General features: G+C 44.1%; 1 protein-coding gene across 7 annotated transcripts in view; it reads right to left on the bottom strand.

The window, feature by feature from the left end:
* Nucleotides 1-23,378, bottom strand: part of abcc8 (ATP-binding cassette, sub-family C (CFTR/MRP), member 8) — a 349,595-nt gene that overhangs the window by 56,215 nt on the left and 270,002 nt on the right. For all 7 annotated transcript variants that reach the window (XM_070899879.1, XM_070899873.1, XM_070899876.1 and 4 more), the window contains 4 exons: nucleotides 15,555-15,692; nucleotides 8,612-8,737; nucleotides 7,847-7,952; nucleotides 2,544-2,791 (listed from right to left, as the gene is read on the bottom strand). In XM_070899879.1, the coding sequence (XP_070755980.1) occupies nucleotides 2,544-2,791; nucleotides 7,847-7,952; nucleotides 8,612-8,737; nucleotides 15,555-15,692 (618 nt within the window). The remainder of the gene's footprint in view (nucleotides 1-2,543; nucleotides 2,792-7,846; nucleotides 7,953-8,611; nucleotides 8,738-15,554; nucleotides 15,693-23,378) is intronic.

Genomic DNA, 23,378 nt, shown 5'->3' with positions numbered 1-23,378 from the left:
AGAGGCAGAAACCCTCATCACATTTTAAAAGTACTTGGATTATGCACTTGAGGTGCCGTAAACTGCAAGCCTACGGACCAAGAGCTGAAAAGTGGGATTAGGATGGATAACTCTTTTTTGGCCAGCACACGCACGATGGGCCAACATGGCCTCTTTCTGTGCCGTAAATTTCTATGATTCTATATACCAGTGATACCAATACAAAGATTTCCTAGACTACAATAGGCTCTCTGGAAATTAAGGTCAACAGATCTGGCTGCATTGAGATCATAATACTGGTGGGAACAAACAGTTTATCAGACAGTTTATAATCACTGATGATACTGAACATGAAACATTCCCCAAAAAGGAAACTACTAGGCAGAAACTTTAGTTAGCACTGACTAACTTCTTTATGCACTGCAATGGCATCATTTCTTTTTAGTGTTAGTGAAACCACAACGAGTTGGGTGGAGTGTGGAGGAAAAAAGTCTTGCATTTCCATAGCACCGGACGTCTCAAAGCGCTTTTCAGTCAATTAAATACTTTTTGAAGTGTAGTCACTGTTGTAATGTAAGAAACACGGCAGCCAATCTGTGCACAGCAAGATCCCACAAACAGCATTATGATAATGACCAGATAATCTGTTTTCGTGTTGTTAATTAAGGGATAAATATTAGCTAGACACTGGGGATAACTCCACTGCTCTTCTTCGAAATAGTGCAATTTTACATCCACCTGAGAGGGCAGACAGGGTCTCAGTTTAAATATGGCACCTCCAACAGTGCAGCACTCCCTCAGCACTGCACTGGAGTGGGACTTGAACCCACAACCTTCTGACTCAGAGACAAGGGTGCTACCCACTGAGCCACAGCTCACATTCAGAGAGGAGAGAGGATAATTCAAAACTCATCAGCACTAATTATTTCGTAACCGTGAAACTGCTCTTCTGCAGTTTTAAGACTGAACTATACATAAAAGTTTATTTTCCAGGGCAGCCTGGCAGTGTAACAGATAAACTGATCCCTTTGCTCTGCTGCACTCAAAGTTTTGAGATAATCACAATGGTATCGGACACTTAAGCTAGCAGCCACAGCAGAATTCACCCATGTCATTAGATATTATGCAGTACCTGGCAACACTCTATACCAGGAATATATTTAGTCTATATTCTAGGGATCATTGGGCAGCTACCCCTGTCAGAGACAAAAATAATTGCTCATTTTCTTAGGCAGTTTCATATCAAAATTATGCTAGAAGCAGTGGGAATTAAATACAAAAATTCCAGTATATAGCAAATTAATTGTATATTATTATTTTCTTCCTGTAAGATCACCTAAGTAGATTGCATGAGACCAACCTGCCCTGTAAAGTAGATTCAAGGATCTGTACCCAAGTGAAGTAGAATGAATGCACTGGCTGCCAGTATTTATTCCCATCATCATCAAAGATATCATCACCACATGTGGGATGTCAGCACATAATCACTGGAGCTCTGAATTTGGGAGGAAATTTTAACGCTGCAGGCACATGTGACACTTAGTTGTTTAATATGGAGCAGATTTCAGATCCTGCATCCACCACTCATAAAGGAAGCTTGTTTTGAGTAAAACATAGATTACCTTGTCGCACTCTTCTGTAGCTGTTGGCTAGAATTACTTTGAAAAGGAAACAAAGATCAGGCACTGTGTAAAACAGGCAGCCGATCCATTTCCGTCCGGCCATATAAGTGAAAATTCAATTAATTCTATTTGGCAATCTTACGGGAACAAGCTATTTTCCAACCTTGGTTTTGATATCATGAAATCATACAACACAGAATTGTGCTTGTGCCATTATCTTGAGTATCTCATTGCTTTTTCTCTCTGTTCCCATATTCTTTGGAACATCTTTTTTATCCTCACCTAACTCATGGTCTTAGCCAATGGCGTATATTTTTCCATTTTAAAACTCACTTCCTCTGGTTAAAGTGGGTTTTACAATTTTTTTGTGAATAGAAAGTCCACTTACTGATTTCACTCCTTGGGAATAGTAATAGTATCACAACTGAAATATTATTTAGAGCATTTATCTATCAAACTGTTATACTACTGGTTGTATCTGCAGGACTGGCAGATTCAAAGCTATATTGTTAGTTCTACATTGCTTACTGGCTAAGCAAAACTGCATTCCGTGCATATATACTTGCAACCATGCAGAGCTCTGCTAACTTATATCCAAATAGTTAGATCTTTAATGATTGGAAGTCTGCAGGACAGGCAGCTCTTTGTTAACCCTGAAAAGTTTAGAAAAGAAACTTAAGTTCCTAGGCCATCCAACAAGTAAGAGAGTACCTCCTATAGAGATGGTCCAACATCACTTGCAATAAGTCTATCTGGCATCAGTTCACTGACTTCCCCCTACTCATTACATTGCAATTGTTGTATGAATACTGTGTGAAAGCTCAGCTGATTGTGTCAAGCATTGCAATAAATCCTTGGCTATAAAATTGAGTGTGGTAAAGAGTGCTGTACATAGTAGGGGAATGGCTCAAAAGTTTAGAATGGAAGCTAGCAGTTTTTTACCTGAATCAGAGAACAATTTCCTTTTTCTGCTTCAATCTTAACTTGAATAGCATCCGAGGTCCATTTTGCTAGCCAGTAGTCAATTGCCACCATCGCTGTGTGCTTGAAGAGCTGTGAGAAGATCAGCAGGGGCAGCAAAAGGCAACCTGCCGAGCTCAGGTACTTTCCGCAGGCGCGCCATGGCATCTTCGCTCTCTGGCGCATGACAGAGGAAAGGTTGTCCTCATCATCACTTTCAATAACATCTTCTGCAGCGAGTATACAAAGGAGGCCATAAGAACATAAGCCCAATATATTATTTTATTCCTTCATAAGAACATAAGAAATAGGAGCAGGAGTAGACCATTTAGCCCCTCGAGCCTGCTCCGCCATTCAATAAGATCATGGCTGATTTGAACTTGGCCTCAACTCCACTTCCCTGCCTGCTCTCCATAGCCCTCGACTCCCTTATCATTCAAAAATCTGTCTATCTCCACCATAAATATATTCAATGATCCAGCCTCCACAGCTCTCTGGGGTAGAGAATTCTAAAGATTCACGACCCTCAGAGAAAAAATTCCTCCTCATTTCCATTTTAATTGGGCGACCCCTTATTCTGAAACTATGCCCCCTAGTTCTGGATTCCCCCACGATCCTCTCTGCATTTACCCTGTCAAGCCCCCTCAGAATCTTATACGTTTCAATACGATCACTGCTCATTCTTCTAAACTCCAATGAGTATAGGCCCAATCTGCTCAACCTTTCTTCATAAGATGACCCCTTCACCTCAGGAATCAACTTTGTGAACCTTCTCTGAACTGCCTCCAATGCAAGTATAACCCTCTTTAAATAAGGAGACCAAAACTGTATGCAGCACTCCAGGTGTGGTCTCAGTTGAAGCAGGACTTCGGCTACATTTGTAGCAGGACTTCCCTACTTTTATACTCTATCCCCCTTGCAATAAAGGCCAACATTCCATTTGCCTTCCTAATTACTTATGTACATGCATGCTAACTTTTTGTGTTCGTGTACACCCTCTGTACCACAACATTTTGTAATCTCTCTCCATTTAAGTAATAATTTGCTTTTTTATTTTTCCTACCAAAGTGGATAACCTCACATTTTCCCATATTATACTCCAACTGCCATATGTTTGCCAATTCAATTAGCCTATCTATAACCTTTTATAGATTCTTTGCGTCCTCCTCACAACTTGCTTTCCCACCCATTCTTGTAATATTTACTGTATATTTCATATTTACAGCATGTAAGAGTTCCACATACTTCCCCTGAAACACACGTACAAACACACACACGCATAAACACTGTTGCTCCTCTGAACTTTCTTCTCTTGTTCCTCGTTACAGAATTTTACATACTCTTTATATTCCTCACATCCTCACTGTGTTGAAATCAAAACTTATCACATCATCTCCGACTGTCATTCTTTCCTAGGGCCTTAGAACTCCTGATCGTCCCTTTCATATTCATTTTCTCCAAAAATCTTCAGGCTTTTAAAACCCAAACCTAGTATCACTTTGCCACTATTACTTCATTAATCTGCTCTCTCCTATTCTTTTCTACCTATATAGTGATGCTGCATTTTAGCCTTGGCACTGACTTAGGTTTCTCAATAAAAAAAACGTTGAAGTTTTAGTTTAGTATTATAATTTTACAATTATAATTTTTTTGGCATAGTGTCATTTTTGAATTATTTTTGTATGGACAGATAGTAGAAAGTATTCTCTATTTTGTTATGTGATTGCTAAATGTGTTTACATTGATGGTGTGTGCTATGATCTGCTCAGACCCTCTGATTTCCTATCTTCAGAGGGAGCGGCTTAAGAAGACATTTTCCTCAATGACGGAAACTTGGTGATAAAATCATTAGCCACTAAAGAAAATCTTATTCAGAACGTAATATATGTCTGGATAGGTAATTAGTGAATGTCGATTATTATTTTCCTGTTGCATTGAACTCAATTTGGTATGTATAAAGTTGATCGACAGTAAAGAAAATGATGGAGCCTATTGAAGGCCGATAAATCCCCAGGGCCTGATAGTCTGCATCCCAGAGTGCTCAAGGAAGTGGCCCTAGAAATAGTGGATGCATTGGTGATCATTTTGCAACAGTCTATCGACTCTGGATCAGTTCCCATGGACTGGAGGGTAGCTAATGTAACACCACTTTTTAAAAAAGGAGGGAGAGAGAAAATGGGTAATTATAGACCGGTTAGCTTGACATCAGTAGTGGGGAAAATGTTGGAATCGATCATGAAGGACGAAATAGCAGCACATTTGGAAAGCGGTGACGGGATCGGTCCAAGTCAGCATGGATTTATGAAAGGGAAATTATGCTTGACGAATCTTCTGGAATTTTTTGAGGATGTAACTAGCAGAGTGGACAAGGGAGAACTAGTGGATGTGGTGTATTTGGACTTGCAGAAGGCTTTTGACAAGGTACTGCACAAGAGATTGTTGTGCAAAGTCAAAGCACATGGTATTGGGGGTAATATACTGACGTGGATAGGGAACTGGTTGGCAGACAGGAAGCAGAGAGTCGGGATAAATGGGTCCTTTCCAGAATGGCAGGCAGTGACTAGTGGAGTGCTGCAGGGCTCAGTGCTGGGACCTCAGCTCTTTACAATATACATTAACGATTTGGATGAAGGAATAGAGTGTAATATCTCCAAGTTTGCAGATGATACTAAACTGGGTGGCGGTGTGAGCTGTGAGGAGGACGCTAAGAGGCTGCAGGATGACTTGGACAGGTTAGGTGAGTGGGCAAATGCATGGCCGATGCAGTATAATGTGGATAAATGTGAGATTATCCATTTTGGGGGCAAAAACACGAAGGCAGAATATTATCTGAATGGCGGCAGACTAGGAAAAGGGAAGGTGCAACGAGACCTGGATGTCATGATTCATCAGTCACTGAAAGTGGGCACGCAGGTACAGCAGGCGGTGAAGAAGGCAAATGGTATGTTGGCCTTCATAGCTAGGGGATTTGAATATAGGAGCAGGGAGGTCTTACTGCAGTTGTACATGGCCTTAGTGAGGCCTTACCTGGAATATTGTGTTCAGTTTTGGTCTCCTAGTCTGAGGAAGGACGTTCTTGCTATTGAAGGAGCGCAGCGAAGGTTCACCAGACTGATTCCAGGGATGGCTGGGCTGTGAGACTGGATCAACTGGGGCTTTATTCACTGGAGTGAGAAGGGTGAGAGGGGATCTCATAGAAAAATATAAGATTCTGACGGGACTGGACAGGTTGGATGCGGGAAGAATGTTCCCGATGTTGGGGAAGTCCAGAACCAGGGGACATAGTCTGAGGATAAGGGGTAGGCCATTTAGGACTGAGATGAGGAGAAACTTCTTCACTCAGAGAGTTGTTAACCTGTGGTATTCCCTGCCGCAGAGAGTTGTTGATGCCAGTTCACTGGATATATTCAAGAGGGAGTTAGATATGGCTCTCCCAGTTAAGGGGATCAAGGGGTATGGAAGAAAGCAGGAAAGGGGTACTGAAGGAATGATCAGCCATGATCTTATTGAATGGCGGTGCAGGCCCGAAGGGCCGAATGGCCTACTCCTGCACCTATTTTTCTATGTTACTATGTTTCTAAAATGTGTGAATCTGGGTTACACAGCAAGATAATTATCCTGTTGGGGTTTTAACTCGAGTTTATATTTGGTGACACAGTTCTAAGAATTAATGCATTGATTATTTGTAATCCACCAGATGAAGTTGTCAAATCATTTACTGATGATCTTTTTGCACTGTGTGGCCTCTTGCAACAAGCTACTATAATCTTCCTCTCCTACATTCGGATTCTTACATATATCACCCACTTAAGTTTTTATTAAAGAACATAAGAACAAAAGAAATAGGAGCAGGAGTAGGCCATTTGGCCCCTCAAGCCTTCTCCGCCATTCAATAAGATCATGGCTGATCTGATCATGGGCTCAGCTCACTTCCTGCCCGCTCCCCATAACCCTTTACTCCCTTATCATTCGAGCAAGGGATCGCAAAGACGTGCGCATTACCCGAGCCATGACGACTGCCGGACGGACCACCGCCTAATCCGTTCCGTCACCAACATCCATATAGTCCCAAAACGAAGTAAGCAACAGAAGCAGTTCCGCAGAAAAATCAACGCTGGGGCACTCAAAGACCCAGCTAAGAGAGCCCTATACAGCCAGCGCCTCACTGCCAACCTGGCGACCCTCGATGACCCCAAGACGCAGAATGCCCACAGCGCTTGGTCTGACCTCCAGGCCTCCACAACCAGTGCCTGCGAAGAGACGCTCAGTTATTCAACCAGGAAACACCAGGACTGGTTTGATGAGAATGACCAGGAGATCCAAGAGCTAATAAATAAATGGCAAGCGCAGGGCATTTCTGAGCCTTAAACAACAACCCAACTCAGGAACAGCAAGACAGCATTACAGGTGGCTTAAGGCCAAGGTCCAACAAAAAACCCGTGTCCGAAAGAGATGGTGGGTGGAGAAAGCACAAGAGATTCAACAGCTGGCTGATAGCCATGATGTGCGAGCATTCTTCACCGCAGTCGAGGCCACCCACGGCCCAAGCACCCAAGGCCCCACCCCACTGCTGGCCAAGAACGGGGAGACAAGTTGGACTTTCTCTGCCTAATTATCTGTTCTAGCATGGGGCCCATATTTAAGTGCACTTTTGTGCTCATTAAAGTAAGGGATGTCTATGCTACGGAATGGAACATGTTTCCACTTCAGTACTCAGCATCAGAATAAAGTGACTTGCGGCCAGATAGTTGAAAGTATTCTCAAGTGAGGCAGAACACATGATTGATGCAGTGTATACTTCTTTGTTCTCTTTCAAAAACATTACCAACAAAGAGCAACAAAAGTCATTCCTCGTGCAGACAACACTTCTCTATGACCATTTTTCCTTCCGAAGCTTAAGCTTTCAACCATTTATCCAAAAGCGTACAAAAAGAAAAGGCATCACGAGGAATGACTTTTAACCTCAGATCTGGGTTTGAATCCACCCAGACTGTTAAATGAAGTGCATTTGGGCAGTTTCAATTCAGTACCTAATGGTCATAGCCCACCATTCAGAATTGCCTGCAACTCTGTACTGATTTGAAATTAGTCCCAACCAGAGAGTGATCATAAACATGACTGCTGTCGGAAATGCAAATATCACACTGGTGCTCTTTGTTGGGAATGTTTGTGGAACAGAACAAAGGAGTATATGCTATATCAATCATATGTTCTCATTTCCAGATAATTCCTTGCCTCACATATATTTCTGAACACTATTTAATTGTTACAAATTAGATGAACACCTTCATCTTCAGTCTCTTGCAACGTTTTGAGGAGGGCCTCCCGGGAATACATTGCTCTCCGCAGGTTCTTCCGTTCCAGTGCAGTCTTGCTTTCCGCTACAGTCTCCTGGAGAATAAAGTAACAATTTTACCCTTTTTCACATTCCACGTGAGAGAATAAAAAAGATTAAGGCTTCTTTGGCAGCACCTCCCAAACTCGCGACCTCTACCACCTAGAAGGACAAGGGCAGCAGGCGCATGGGAACACCATCCTGACTTGAAAGTGTATCGCCGCTCCTTCATCGTCACTGGGTCAAAATCCTGGAACTCCCTCCCCAACAGCACTGTGGGAGAACCTTCACCACACAGACTGCAGTGGTTCAAGAAGGCGGCTCACCAGTATCTTCTCATGGGCAATAAATGCTGGCCTTGCCAGCGACGCCCACATCCCATGAACGAATTTTTAAAAAAGTATTTCAAATAATCGCCAAGGCTGGGTTTCAAAACCAGCACTAAAATGAGAGTTCAGTGCTGTACAGGTACTGGGCTTCTAGTATTTTGGATTGGAAAACATGTTTAGATGTTGTACATTGGATAACCCTGAAAAAATACAATTCTGTTTTAGCTTGTGATTAAATGAAGGATTTTTGTTTATATTGTATTGTGGTTTTGGAGTCTTTCTTTTTGTCACTACATAAAATGGTCAGTCACAAAACATGGCCTAAACTTGTTTTGATACGATATTATAAACTGATATGATATTATAAGCTGAGAAGATTGAAGAACCTTTTCTAGTTCCTGATCCTGCCTGTTCATTAGTGTTTTCCAAAGTTCGAAGAGTTCAGGATCAAAATTCTGGATATCCTTGAGAGTCCCTTCTCTCTGAATAGTACCATCCTTCATAGCTATAATCTATGGAAATACAAAGCACATTGAAGAAAACATACACCATTAAATTAGTCCAATTGGTAAAAGTTATTGAGCATTATACTATATATGAAAAATATTACGTGGCCTCCTCAACATAATAGCCTAGAAATTCAATACTTTAACTCCAGCCGTTAAGGCTGGCTTTGTCTTGCTCCCACCCACTTCTGGTGTGGATCGCAGCGGCTGCCATATTGGGCAGGTCGGCAGTGCTGCCGTTGCCTGCGCTCACCGCAAATATCTTAATTACCAGCAGCGTGACGTTAAATGTCGTGCAACAACTAATTGACGCACGCTCATCCAATTTTGGAGCTCGCCTCTCCTCTCCAAAGCCCCCCTGTGTGTGCAGCCATTGACAGCATGAAAAGCTGGGAGAAAGCGGCAGTGAGCTATAGACCGTAGAATAAATGGCTGCTGAGATAATTGGTAACTACAGAGAGCTCAGACTATGTAACTGGAGTGAAAACTTCTTTTAACGAGATGCATCAAATCTCCCCCCTGGTCAGACATACATTGCAGAAGGTAAATACTTTTAAAATAAACTATACTGTACTACAGTCGTAAGAATCTTAGGAAGAAAATCAAATCCTTAAATTTTATACATTGGGTTTTCTAGTTTAAGAACTAATAAAATAATATGCAACGTTTGGAAGTCTGTTTTTAAATGGCTTAACACCATAGTCTCATCAAGAGTCCTTCAGAAGTCTCCTGCTGTTAAAAATTTAATTGAACTCTCTTCTATGTGATTTACACCATCATCATCATCATAGGCAGTCCCTCGGAATCGAGGAAGACGTGATTCCACTTTACAAATGAGTCCTTAGGTGGCTGAACAGTCCAATACGGGAGCCACAGTCTGTCACAGGTGGGACAGATAGTTGTTGAGGGAAAGGGTGGGTGGGACTGGTTTGCCGCACGCTCTTTCCGCTGCCTGCGCTCGGTTTTTGCATGCTCTCTGCAACGAGACTCGAGGTGCTCAGCGCCCTCCCGGATGCACTTCCTCCACTTAGGGCGGTCTTTGGCCAGGGACTCCCAGGTGTCAGTGGGGATGTTGCACTTTATCAGAGAGGCTTTGAGGGTGTCCTTGTAACATTTCCTCTGCCCACCTTTGGCTCATTTGCCAAAGTAAACTTCTGACCTTTTTAAAAATGTATTTCAATTGTTTGCTCATGCAACGGTTTAATGACATATATGTCACAGTCTTTATGTGGTGTTTACAGTCCCTCCAGATCTGAGCCTGTGCTTTAAGATCCACTCACCGGGAGTGAATCCCCTATGTGACATGCAGGCTAGTGCACTGACACGGCTAGCTGCAAAACAATGCATCCCCATCCATCTCCCTCTCCACCACCAACCTCCCCAAAGCAAACATCTGGGTGAAACATCTGTGGATCCATGGCAGCCAGTGAAGCTGGGAGTACCAGGACGTCTGGTACCCATTTGTGGACCCCACACAAGACCCAGACTAATGTCCAAGGCAGTAAGAGGGGGAGCTGTGGACAAACAAATGCCACCTAATATGCCGCATCTGAAAATGCTCCAACCCTACAAAGGCCATCAACGGACTCGAGAACTCCTGACCCAGCAAAACCCAGGAGCCAGCACCAAATGATCCCAAACAGCAGAATGTCCGAGAATGCCGCACCGATCCTTGTGACATGACCTTCGGCCTTCTGCCAGAAAGCGTGCATTGCACAAGAGATGCTGTGTTCCGCTCATGTAAATTAGCAGCCAGCACCAAAGAACTGCCTGCGCTCTTTTACGGGCAGCCGTTAACTGCTGCACTGAGTGGCATCGGCCCTTTTCCGGCCTAATCGAATTTCTGGCCAATAAATAGTAAATGGCACGAGCATCCTGATCCAGGAACACAGGTGACAGGATCGTAAGCTGGTCATCATTTTGTACATGGTACAAGACTTGCAAAGTAAACCTTTAGAAATTAGGTGATTTATTGTCATTTGGATGGATTGCTGAAGCAATCTAAAAAGGATGTAAACTGGATCAAAGTAATTTTTAAGTACATTTTGTATGAAAAATGAAATGAATTGTTTCTGCAGTGTTGTGAAGTTTTAAGTGGGCTCAGTTCCTCAAATACCCTGCACCAAAATACCCATCCTGTTGATTCCCAGAGCAAATCTATCTCCATGGCAACAGATACACCACAGCATCTAAAGTTATTGCAGTGTATGGGCCCAATTAGAAAATGATCAGTTCGGACAGAATTATAATGCAAAAATCAAAATAAAGGTTGGTACAGTACAAATATTATGCCTCTAGATATCATTAGCAGTTTAGTAAATCCCACAACTGTAAATCATGCTGAAACAATATAGGAACAGATAATTATTACATCCCCAATTGTGGTGCATTTAGATTTTCTGACTCCATTGCTGCATTCTTGAGAAATAATTGCTGGGCTCTGAGGAGTCATCTTGTCTCAGTATTCCAAATTTAATAATGGCGCTGGTGAATCCATAGCACCACAGAAGGAGGATATTGGGCCCATTATGTCTGTGCCGGATATTTGATAAAATAATCCAAAACTAATCCTACTGCTGTCTCCACACAGCCTTGTATTTTCCTTTGCTTTAAATATTTATCCACTTTTTTCTTAAAAAATGCAATAATATTTGCTTCAAATATTCTTTGTGTCAAAGCATTTTATGCATCAGCCACACTTCTGGCCTTTCTCTCCAGCTGTGACAATGCGATGCTGTTACCCGGGTATTTATTCTCAAACATGACAGAAGTGTCTAATGACAAGAAGTTAAAAATTAAGATTCTGTGTGAGAGCTTTATTTAAATGTACTTAGACATGGGCCAATAACAACAGTACAGGTTGAACCTCTCTGATCTGGGATTCTCTGGGTCAGAAACATCTGTGGTTCGGCACAGGTTGGGCCTGTGGGAGAAGAGGGTTTATAAAAAAAACAAGTACCAAACCAGCGTGTTAACCACCACTGGGAGCGGCTGCCATAGAATCATAGAAATTTGCAGCACGGAAGGAGGCCATTTCGGCCCATTGTGTCCGTGCTGGCCAACCAAGAGCCATCCAGCCTAATCCCACTTTCCAGCTCTTGGTCCGTAGCCCTGCAGGTTACGGCACTTTAAGTGCACATCCAAGTACTTTTTAAATGTGGTGAGGATTTCTGCCTCTACCACCCTTTCAGGTAGTGAGTTCCAGATCCTCACTACCCTCTCAGTGAAGAAATTTCCCATCATATCTCATCTAAACCTACTCCCAATTATTTTAAATCTTTGTTCCCTGATTGTTGACCCCTCTGCCAAGAGAAGCAGGTCCTTCCTAGCCACCCTATCCAGGCCCCTCATAATTTTATACACCTCAATCAGGTCTCCCCTCAGCCTCCTCTGTTCCAAAGAAAACTGACTCAGCATCTCCAATCTTTCCTCATAGCCAAAATTCTCCAGCCCAGGCAACATTCTTGTAAATCTCCACTGCACCCTTTCCAGGGCATAGAAACATAGAAAATAGGTGCAGGAGTAGGCCATTCGGCTCTTCGAGCCTGCACCACCATTCAATGAGTTCATGGCTGAACATGCAACTTCAGTATCCCACTCCTGCTTTCTCGCCATATCCCTTGATCCCCCTAGTAGTAAGGACTACATCTAACTTCTTTTTGAATATATTTAGTGAATTGGCCTCAACAACTTTCTGTGGTAGAGAATTCCACAGGTTCACCACTCTCTGGGTCAAGAAGTTTCTCCTCATCTCGGTCCTAAATGGCTTACCCCTTATCCTTAGACTGTGACCCCTGGTTCTCGACTTCCCCAACATTGGGAACATTCTTCCTGCATCTAATCTGTCTAAATCCGTCAGAATTTTAAATGTTTCGATGAGATCCCCTCTCATTCTTCTGAACTCCAGTGAATACAAGCCCAGTTGATCCAGTCTCTCTTGATATGTCAGTCCCGCCATCCCAGGAATCAGTCTGGTGAACCTTCGCTGCACTCCCTCAATAGCAAAAATGTCCTTCTTCAAGTTAGGAGACCAAAACTGTACACAATACTCCAGGTGTGGCCTCACCAAGGCCCTGTACAACTGTAGTAACACCTCCCTGCCCCTAGACTCAAATCCCTTCGTTATGAAGGCCAACATGCCATTTGCTTTCTTAACCGCCTGCTGTACCTGCATGCCAACCTTCAATGTACCATGACATTCAGGTCTTGTTGCATTTCCCCTTTTCTTAATCTGTCACCATTCAGATAATAGTCTGTCTCTCTGTTTTTACCACCAAAGTGGATAACCTCACATTTATCCACATTATACTTCATCTGCCAAACATTTGTCCACTCATCTAACCTATCCAAGTCACCCTGCAGCCTCATAGCATCCTCCTCACAGCTCACACTGCCACCCAACTTAGTGTCATCCGCAAATTTGGAGATACTACATTTAATCCCCTCATCTAAATCATTAACGTACAATGTAAACAGCTGGGGCCCCAGCACAGAACCTTGCGGTACCCCACTAGTCACTGCCTGCCATTCTGAAAAGTATCCATTTACTCCTACTCTTTGCTTCCTGTCTGCCAACCAGTTCTCACTCCATGTCAGCACACTACCCCCAATCCCATGTGCTTTAACTTTGCACATTAATCTCTTGTGTGGGACCTTATCGAAAGCCTTCTGAAAGTCCAAATATACCACATCAACTGGTTCTCCCCTGTCCACTCTACTGGAAACATCCTCAAAAAATTCCAGAAGATTTGTCAAGCATGATTTCCCTTTCACAAATCCATGCTGACTTGGACCTATCATGTCACCTCTTTCCAAATGCGTTGCTATGACATCCTTAATAATTGATTCCATCATTTTACCACTACCGATGTCAGGCTGACCGGTCTATAATTCCCTGTTTTCTCTCTCTCTCCTTTTTTAAAAAGTGGGGTTACATTGGCTACCCTCCACTCCATAGGAACTGATCCAGAGTCTATGTAATGTTGGAAAATGACTGTCAATGCATCCGCCATTTCCAAGGCCACCTCCTTAAGTACTCTGGGATGCAGTCCATCAGGCCCTGGGGATTTATCGGCCTTCAATCCCATCAATTTCCCCAACACAATATCCCGACTAATAAGGATTTCCCTCAGTTCCTCCTCCTTACTAGACCCTCTGACCCCTTTTATATCCGAAAGGTTGTTTGTGTCCTCCTTCGTGAATACCGAACCAAAGTACTTGTTCAATTGGTCTGCCATTTCTTTGTTCCCCGTTATGACTTCCCCTGATTCTGACTGCAGGGGACCTACGTTTGTCTTTACTAACCTTTTTCTCTTTACATATCTATAGAAGCTTTTGCAGTCCGTCTTAATGTTCCATGCAAGCTTCCTCTCGTACTCTATTTTCCCTGCCCTAATCAAACCCTTTGTCCTCCTCTGCTGAGTTCTAAATTTCTCCCAGTCCCCGGTTCGCTGCTATTTCTGGTCAATTTGTATGTCACTTCCTTGGCAATCACATCTTTCCTGTAATGTGGTGACCAGAACTGCACACAGCACTCCAGTTGTGGCCTAACCAGTGTTTTATACAGTTCAAGCAAAACCTCCTTGTTCTTGTATTCCATGCCTTGACTAATAAATGCAAGTATTCCATATGCCTTCTTAACCTCCTTATCTACCCAGCCTGCTACCTTCAGTGATCTGTGGACCTGCACTCCAAGGTCCCTTTGTTCCTCTACACTTTTCATGTCATACCATTTAATGTGCATTCCCTCACCTTGTTAGACCTCCCCAAATACATTACCTCACACTTATCTGGATTGAATTCCATTTGTCACTGTTTTGCCCACATGACCAGTACATTGATATCTTCCTGCAGTCTGCAGCTTTCTTCTTCATTATCAATCACACAGCCTATTTTAGTGTCATTTGCAAACTTCTTAACCATACCCCCAACATTTAAGTCCAAGTCGTTGATATATACCACAAAAAGCAAGGGACCCAGTACTGAGCCCTGTGGAACCCCACTGGATACAGCCTTCCAGTCACAAAAACACCCATCAACCATTACCCTTTGCTTCCTGTCTTTGAACCAATTTTGGATCCAACTTGCCACTTTGCCCTGGATCCCATGGGCTTTTACTTTCGTGATCAGTCTGCCATGTGCGACCTTATCAAAAGCAGTCAGTGAGTGCGTGCGGCGATTGGCTGGAGCGGCTGTCAGTCAGTGAGTCTGAGCGGCGATTGGCTGGAGCAGCTGTCAGTCAGTGTGTGTGTGCGCAGGTGCTGCGGAAGTCGCCCACAGGCTGCCAACATGCGCACACAGGAGCCCAGTTGCTATCGACAGGTAAGCCTAGGCTAGGCGTGACCTCCCGTGGTCCAGAAAATTCTCTGTTTCGGCACTGGTCAGGTCCCGAGGGTGCCGGAACACAGAGGTGGAACCTGTACTTTATTCCAAGGTACTTCTCTTGTAGGTTTCCACCTGTTGCCCCAACCTGTTTTTTCTCTTTGCAAACTGCCCCCAGTGGTCTACCTTGTACTCACTCAGCAGTCCATTTCTTGGGATTTTTACATTACTCATAGCTGATTTCTAACCTTATATTTTAACTGTATTACCCTACAGTGATTAGTAATTTCTAGAAATAAGGTGCATGTTTAACAAAGACAATGTTGCACCATAAATTCTCATCATTTTAAGCTTGGTCCTTGAACCATCAATATTTTATCATAACTTTATATGTAAAAATGTGTTTGACAATGTTTGCAATAGAGGGGGATTTCATCATCAGATTCTTGCAGACACCATTTACAAAACCAGAAGAAGAAATAGAAAATGGAGGCCGTCTCACCCAGTCTGCGTGGGGCAGGTACTGCAGCTTATGAGTGACCAACACCACAGTCCGTTTCTCCTCTTGCAGCAGCTTTAGAATTCCATCTTGCATAAGGTGGTCGCTCAGGTGAATGTCCAGTGCTGAGAATGGGTCATCCTACCAAAACCAAAACTTGATTATTATTCAATTTAGTCCCTTCTCTCAACTACATTGGAGGATGCACCAAAATGACCCATGGATAACCAGAATATTATATGAAATTATAAGGTACAATTAACACATATTTGTTGCTTTAATGCTTCTTGATCACCTGTTAGAAAAGCAGAGAAAAGGACCTAAAGCTTTACATTACAAAAGATCCATGTATATCTATAAAGAGCCATTACAGGGCTCTTCCCTGTAATACCCTTATGTGGAATGTTATATCTTGGGTACGTTTAATTGTGACTGAAATAATAAAAGTTAGATTGAAATTTAACTAATTAATCTATTCATAATTGGGAAATTATCTCTGAAATATATTTTTGGATAATTATTGCATAAAGAAATGTATTAACGTGTGCTACATCAGAGTGACTGCTGCCAACGAACAGGAAGTAAACTGGAAGACGTGAAGTCGTTTTAGCAGGGAACTATAAACCAGTTAGCCTAACATCTGTGATTGGGAAAATATTGGAGTCCATTATTAAAGAAGCAGTAGCAGGACATTTGGAAAAGCAAAATTCGGTCAGGCAGAGTTAGCATGGATTTATGAAGGGGAAGTCATGTTTGACAAATTTGTTGGAATTCTTTGAGGATGTAATGAACATGGTGGATAAAGAGGAACCAGTGGATGTGGTATATTTGGAATTCCAGAAGGCATTTGACAAGGTGCCACATAAAATGTTACTGCACAAGATAAAAGTTCACGGGGTTGGGGGTAACATATTAGCATGGATAGAGGATTGGCTAACTAACAGAAAACAGAGAGTTGGGATAAGTGGTTTGTTCTCTGGTTGGCAACCAGTAACTAGTGGGGTGCTGCAGGGATCAATGTTGGGACCCCAACTATTTACAATCTATATTAACGACTTGGAAGAAGGGACCGAGTGTAACGTAGCCAAGTTTGCTGACGATACAAAGGTGGAAGGAAAAGCAATGTGTGAGGAGGATGCAAAAAATCTGTAAAAGGACATTGACAGGCTAAGTGAGTGGGCAAAAATTTGGCAGATGGAGTATAATGTTGGAAAGTATGAGGTCATGCGCTTTGGCAGAAAAAAATCAAAGAGCAAATTATTATTTAATGGAGAAAGATTGCAAAGTGCCGCAGTACAGCGGGACCTGGGGATATGTGTGCATGAAATGTAAAAGTATAGTATGCAGGCACAGCAAGTGATCAGGAACGCCAATGGTATCTTGGCCTTTATTGCAAAGGGCATGGAGTATAAGAGCAGGGAAGTCTTGCTACAGCTATATAAGGTATTGGTGAGGCCACACCTGGAATACTGCGTGCAGTTTTGGTTTCCATATTTACGAAAGGACATACTTGCTTTGGAGGCAATTCAGAGAAGGTTCACTAGGTTGATTCCGGGGATGAGGGGGTTGACTTATGAGGAAAGGTTCAGTAGGTTGGGCCTCTACTCATTGGAATTCAGAAGAATGAGAGGTGATCTTATCGAAACGTATAACGTTGTGAGGGGGCGTGACAAGGTGGAAGCAGAGAGGATGTTTCCACTGATAGGGGAGACTAGAACTAGGGGGCATAATCTTAGAATAAGGGCCTTCCATTTAAAACAGAAATTAGGAGAAATTTCTTCTCTCAGAGGGTTGTAAATCTGTGGAATTTGCTGCCTCAGAGAGCTGTGGAAGCTGGGACATTGAATAAATTTAAGACAGAAATAGACAGTTTCTTAAACAATAAGGGATAAGGCGTTATGGGAAGCTGGCGGGAAGTGCAGCTGAGTCCTTGATCAGATCAGCCATGATCTTATTGAATGGCAGAGCATACTCGAGGAGCTGTATGGCCTACTCCTGTTCCTATTTCTTATGTTCTTATATTACGTCACTGCAACTGCGCAACTACTTAATTTTGTTGGCAAGAGTCGCGTCCAACATACATAGCTGCTATGGATCATAAGTTAAAGGTGAATAAGGAAGGCCTGCCAGAAAATAACCTTCTCCACTCATCACATTGTCCAACTGTTTCTCAAATTATTTTAAAGTTTCCCTTGCATAAGGTGCTCGCTCAGGTGAATGTCCAGTGCTGAGAATGTCCTACCAAAACCAAAAGTTCTACCAGAAGTCTATTCCATGTGTTGATCACTCATTATGTGGAAGAATTTCCCAGATTACTCCTAAATTTGTGTTTTACTTGGTTGAACTTGTGCCCTCTTTTTCTATGCTCATGGGTAAACTTGAAGTGGTGTTTTAGATTTACCTTTTATCTACTGGTTAATATCTTTTATTTCTCCTTCGGGTGTCCTGTTTCTGTCCCTCTTGCTTCCAAGTTTCTCCAATCCTTCCTCATAACTCAGTCCTCTGACATTAGGGATCAGCCTCTTGGATCTTCTCTGCATTATCTCAAATGTTTGAATGTCCCAGTTTTAAGCTCCCAAATGTAAACATTTAAATAAAATGAATGCAAGAAAAAGTGCACATTTTGGTTGAGTTTTCCTCATATTATTTGGCCAAATCTTGCTGGAGTGGGGCCTCTTGTGGCACACACTGTTAGATAGACTTTACCCTGCACCCTCTGGCTCAAAATTGTTTGCACATTTACTTGCTGGAAGTGTGAGCTTAGTGAATGGTACAACCAATGGTCTATCTCATTAACCAATGAGATTTAAGCATTGAGAAAGAAACACAGAAACGACAGAGTCAAATTAGAGTCAAATCAGGTACAGAAAGAGAATTAAAGAGTGGGAAAAAATTGGATTGAGAGAAAAAAGAGACAGAAAGAAAAAGTAATAAAAAAATTAAAATGTGACATTTAAAAAATCTCTAACAACAATTTACCACATGCAGGAATGAGATTGAACAATTTAAATTGTTCCCTTCAAGCCCAGAGAGGTATTAACAATTATCAATTTATTAACATCTGTTAAGTTCCGGCCCTAAATTTCTGTGGCGAGTTTAATGGGCAATTAATGTGAAAATGCAGCAAGTACTTGAAAATAATGGGGACCCTAAGGGCAAGATTCCGTTTGTGTGAAGCAAACGCTGGAGTGCCGTAAACAGACTAGCAAGTTCTAGAGTTTCGCAACTCATGCTCTATCTCTTAATCCCCTGAACTTGCTGGTTGATTTGCGCATTAATAACGGCTTGCATCATCAACATGTCATTATTTTTGCAGCAAGATCCATCCCAATGGCCCAGATATTTATGGGCCCACGTATTAGGAACACAATAACATAAGAATTAGGAGCAGGAGTAGGCCGTACGGCCCCTCGAGCCTGCTCAGCCATTCAATAAGATCATGGCTGATCATCGACCTCAACTCCACTCTCCCGCCCGATCTCCATATCCCTTGATTCCCCTAGACTCCAAAAATATATTTCTCTCAGCCTTGAATATATTCAGAGACTCAGCATCTACAGCCCTCTGGGGCAGAGAACTCCAAAGATTCACAGCCCTCTGAGTGAAGAAATTCCTCCTCATCTCAGTCATAAATAGCCGACCCCTTATCCTGAGACAGTGCCCCCTGGTTCTAGACACTCCAGCCAGGGGAAACAACCTCTCAGCATCTACCCTGTCAATCCCGGAGTGGGTGGAAGGAGTTATTAAATAGAAACCTGGAAATCTTGAAGTTTTTAACTGCAGGATATCTTTAAAAATGTTTCTGCACCCGGTTTCCCTGCCTTGCAGCCAGCCTGACTGACAAGCTGGCTGGCTGTTTGACGGGCATGTCTGCAGCAGAAGGACGTAGCCGAGGGCAGGTAGGGTGGCAGTGAGAGATCACCGTCAGGAGGGGACATCTAATAATGGGGGCGAGCGGAGGGGGTGGGGGGGGGGGGAATGGAAAGAGATGAAGGTCAGGGGAAATGAGATGATGATGGGGGGGAGATCACAGGGTGGGGGTGGGGGTGTGACCGGACAGATCACGCGGGGGGGGAGGGGGGCTGGTGGTGGTCTCCAGGCAAGCTTGTTAGGCCTGCAGAAACACTCCTGCTCCCTCAGGCCCAAAAGATGTGGTGTAAAGGCAATTACGTTACAGATCCAGCCCTTCTCACTTCCTTTTACCTGCTCGGTTTCCAGAGGCCAGGGAAACCCAGCTAACATGAGTTTAAAAATACACATAAAATGGAGACATGCAGCCTCCTTAAAAGCTGTTATCTACTTACCTCCCTCCTAAGAGTGGATGGGTCGCCCGCTGCCCGACGCCCCTCCACCCCCATCCTGCCTCCATTAAAACCCATTTGAAATGTTTCAAATTGTAGTTTCTCACATGACCGAAACACATGCACTATGTCAATTTGCTTTAGCAATTCAATAGAATTCTTCTATCTGTGCTGGAGTTATATTTTGTACTAATTTAGTTGGAAAAAACTGGAACTAAATAAATCATCACACATGAATTACAACATAACCGATAATGATTCAAATCTTACAAGTCACTTTAATTTCAAGCCACATTTAATTTACGTCCTCTTTGTGTAAAGTCAGGGACCTAGCAATTAATTCACCCCCGAAAATGGGTGCAGGGATCGCAATGCGCTAACAACTCGCCCCGTTCAGTGGACTGCAGGCAGCATACAAACTTCCCGTTGTCTGCTCATTTCCATGATTGTGGCCGTCAGCCCAGCACTCAATGTGGTGCTGAGTGGCTGAACACTCAGCAGAGGGCCCCAAGTTTGTGTGAGGCTAGCACCATTTAAAGCTAGCCTGCACTACTTAAAGGCAGTCTGCACCTCTTAAAGGGGAGGCGCATTCTTCCTGCAGCAGATCATTGAAATGCCTGGGGAAGACCGTGGAAAATAATTATTAATGATGGCATAACAGGAGAGTGCACCAAGGTTCCCCGATGCAGCACCGGAGGCCTTGGTGCAGGAGGTCAATAGGAGGAGAGAGGTCCTCTTTCCACAGGAGGCCCTCCGGCATCAGAACAAAGTGCAGTGGGAGCAGATAGCCACTGTGGTGAATGCCAGCAGTGTAGCCCCGAGGATGTGGGCACAGTGAGGAAGAAGTTTAATGACCTGACACGAGTGGTCAATGTCAATGAATGCATCTTCAAATGCCATATCCCACCATCTGCACCACTAGCCTCACACACTGCTCAATGCACCACATTCCTATCGCTTACCTACCAACCATCTCGACCAAACACGACTCATACCTTACATTCATAGCTTCATCTAAAACCTCACAAACTTATCACGGCTGCAAGCCTCATGCTCATATCTCACAGCTTGCATACAATGTCAGCTACTTAACCGTGACAGGCACATCACCTAAACACATTGTACCACACTCACTGACACACTTCCCTTTGTCTTGCAGGAAAAGGTGGTGCATAACCGGTGCCAGCAGAACCTAACTGGTGGGGTAGAGACTCGCCTGCATGTCCTCACCCCCGGGGAAGAGTTGGTGCTGGCCATTCTTGGGAGGGGCACAGCTGCGGGACTGAAAGAATGCAAGAAGCCAGCATCCTCATCCTTTGTCCTCCTACTCACATCCCATTTCTCTCTTATCCCACAATCCCTTCTGATTTACAGGCTGCACATGATGCAAGTATGCACCTCTCGGCCCCCTCCCTCATTACAACCTGTGCCTTTCTTATTTCAAAGACCCAAGAAATCCAACTAGTGGCTGAAGAAGAGGGGGAGAGGAGACTGATGAAGAAGAAACATCGTCACTCGATCTGACACTCGAGGCCACCATCTGAGATACTGGCACTGTGTGGAGTTTGGAGGGTAGCTTAGAGGCGGGATCGGCACATGGTGAGTCACCGGGCATGAATGGGCTACATTAAGAACTGGGAGAAACGGTCGCTTGGGTGTCAGCTCCCTGGAGGGCAAGTTTGCACATGAGCTCTGCTGCAGAGGATTCAGATGAAGACTTTGATGGGGAAGCCTACAGAAGGTGGCTGATGCACAACGAAATGCTTCGTGCATTGGCAGGTCTGCCAGAAAGCCAGAGTGCAATATCAAGGAGCATGGAGACGTCCTCTCTCAGGATGACAACATTCGTCCTCCCAGCACTGCCGCTCCACCCTTGTTGCTGTCTGTTGGCCAGTCAACCCAGACTGCTGCTGCCCATGCTGAGGTGGGACACTCTGCCTTCTAGGTCCAGAGGTGCATGAGGTCATCCTACAAGGTCATGTGAAGTGTCCCCCCCCCAAGCCATTTAAAGTCAGCAGCCTTTCACCAGCCATGCTGCAGCCACTGGGGAAGGACTTCGTAGGAGCACTCGGACAGGCAAAGGGAGACTGAAGACCATCATCATCATCATAGGCAGTCCCTCAAAACGAGGATGACTTGCTTCCACACCAAAAAAGGATGAGTTCACAGGTGTTTCAATGAAGGACCTAATATTCCAGGTCCTGAACTACATGTTGAAGGGTGGAAGATGCCTGTGCGTGGATTTTTTTGACGTGTAGTGGCCGATGCACACCAGCCACCACACGGGCTTGACAGAGCTAGGTCTTGGTCCAATGGCAAGGGTTAACCAAGACGACTGGAGACTTGCTCTGCTGCATGGAACTAGTGTACACACATATCGCAGTGTGGGCTGGGCCCGTGCTGCCCCTGGGCCCCTGGCCCCGAACTCACGCCTCCCCTGGGCCCCGATCACATCCCTCCACAGTCACTGAAGACAGGCATTCAGGGAATGCACAAGGGGTGATTAGTTCACTTTGTTATGTTGTATTGGATGGATTGATGGATAAAGTTGGATTAGAATGTTTCTTTAGTGTTGGCTTTTATCCCAGCATAATGGCCAAGAGGTCCATAACAAACGAAGGTAAGGTGTGGGTTTATTGTTGAACGGGGAATTCGATTTGTGTTCATTTGTGCTGCAGTTGGATGAGTGATCCCAGACAGCCCGGGCAGAAAGGAGCTGCTTCCTTCTGCTTACTCCTTCCTTCCATTTCCTCCTCCTCAGCTGGTGCTGTATGTCTTGTGGCAAGGGCTGTGTCGTCATGATGAGAATGCATCCGACGAATCTTGAGACGTGTTCTGCTGAATAATGCAGGGCTCCTCCAGAGAGGTCCAGGCAGTGCAAGCATTGTTTAAGGAAGGACGCCAATGGTCTGCCTCATCAGATTCTGTGTGGCATTATGGCTTTCTTTACATGCTGCCCCCGTGTGGTTGGAAGAAGGGTTGTGTAGTGGAGTCATGAGCCAGATGGTCTGCAGATAGCCCTTGTCACCCAGTAGCCACCCTCTGGTTTGTCGTGGCGAATCAAAGTCTGAGGGAACAGTGGACTGGCGCAGAATAAAAGCATCATGACTGCTGCCAGGGTACCGGGCATTCACCATCATGATATGCTGAGCAAGGTTGCACATTCGGCGAATGATAATGTTTGCGGCTGCAGTACATCTCAGCATTTAGATGCGGTGCCCGCAAATCCACGTACATGCAGTAGATGGCGCCCTGTACCATGGGAATTCCCGCTATTCTGGCAAAGCCACGTGCACTCTCCGCCTGCTTCTCTCCAGTCAGAGAGAAGACTATGATGTCCTCTCTCCTAGCATAAAGAGCGTCTGTCACCTCTCTTATGCAGTACACTGGGAGATGTTGCAGATGTCGCCTGCTCTAACTCGGAAGGATCCCGATGTAAATAAATTCAGGGCCACTGGCACTGCTGTCTTTGCCCTGGTGAGAGGCTGCAGGTCTGGTTACAACAGGTGGCAGAGTTCTCTGAGCA

Source organism: Pristiophorus japonicus, chromosome 14 (genome assembly GCF_044704955.1).
Source record: "Pristiophorus japonicus isolate sPriJap1 chromosome 14, sPriJap1.hap1, whole genome shotgun sequence".
NCBI classification, from domain to species: Eukaryota; Metazoa; Chordata; class Chondrichthyes; family Pristiophoridae; genus Pristiophorus; species Pristiophorus japonicus.
The sequence above is the reverse complement of the archived record's forward strand: the minus strand, read 5'-3'. Positions and strand labels throughout refer to the sequence as shown.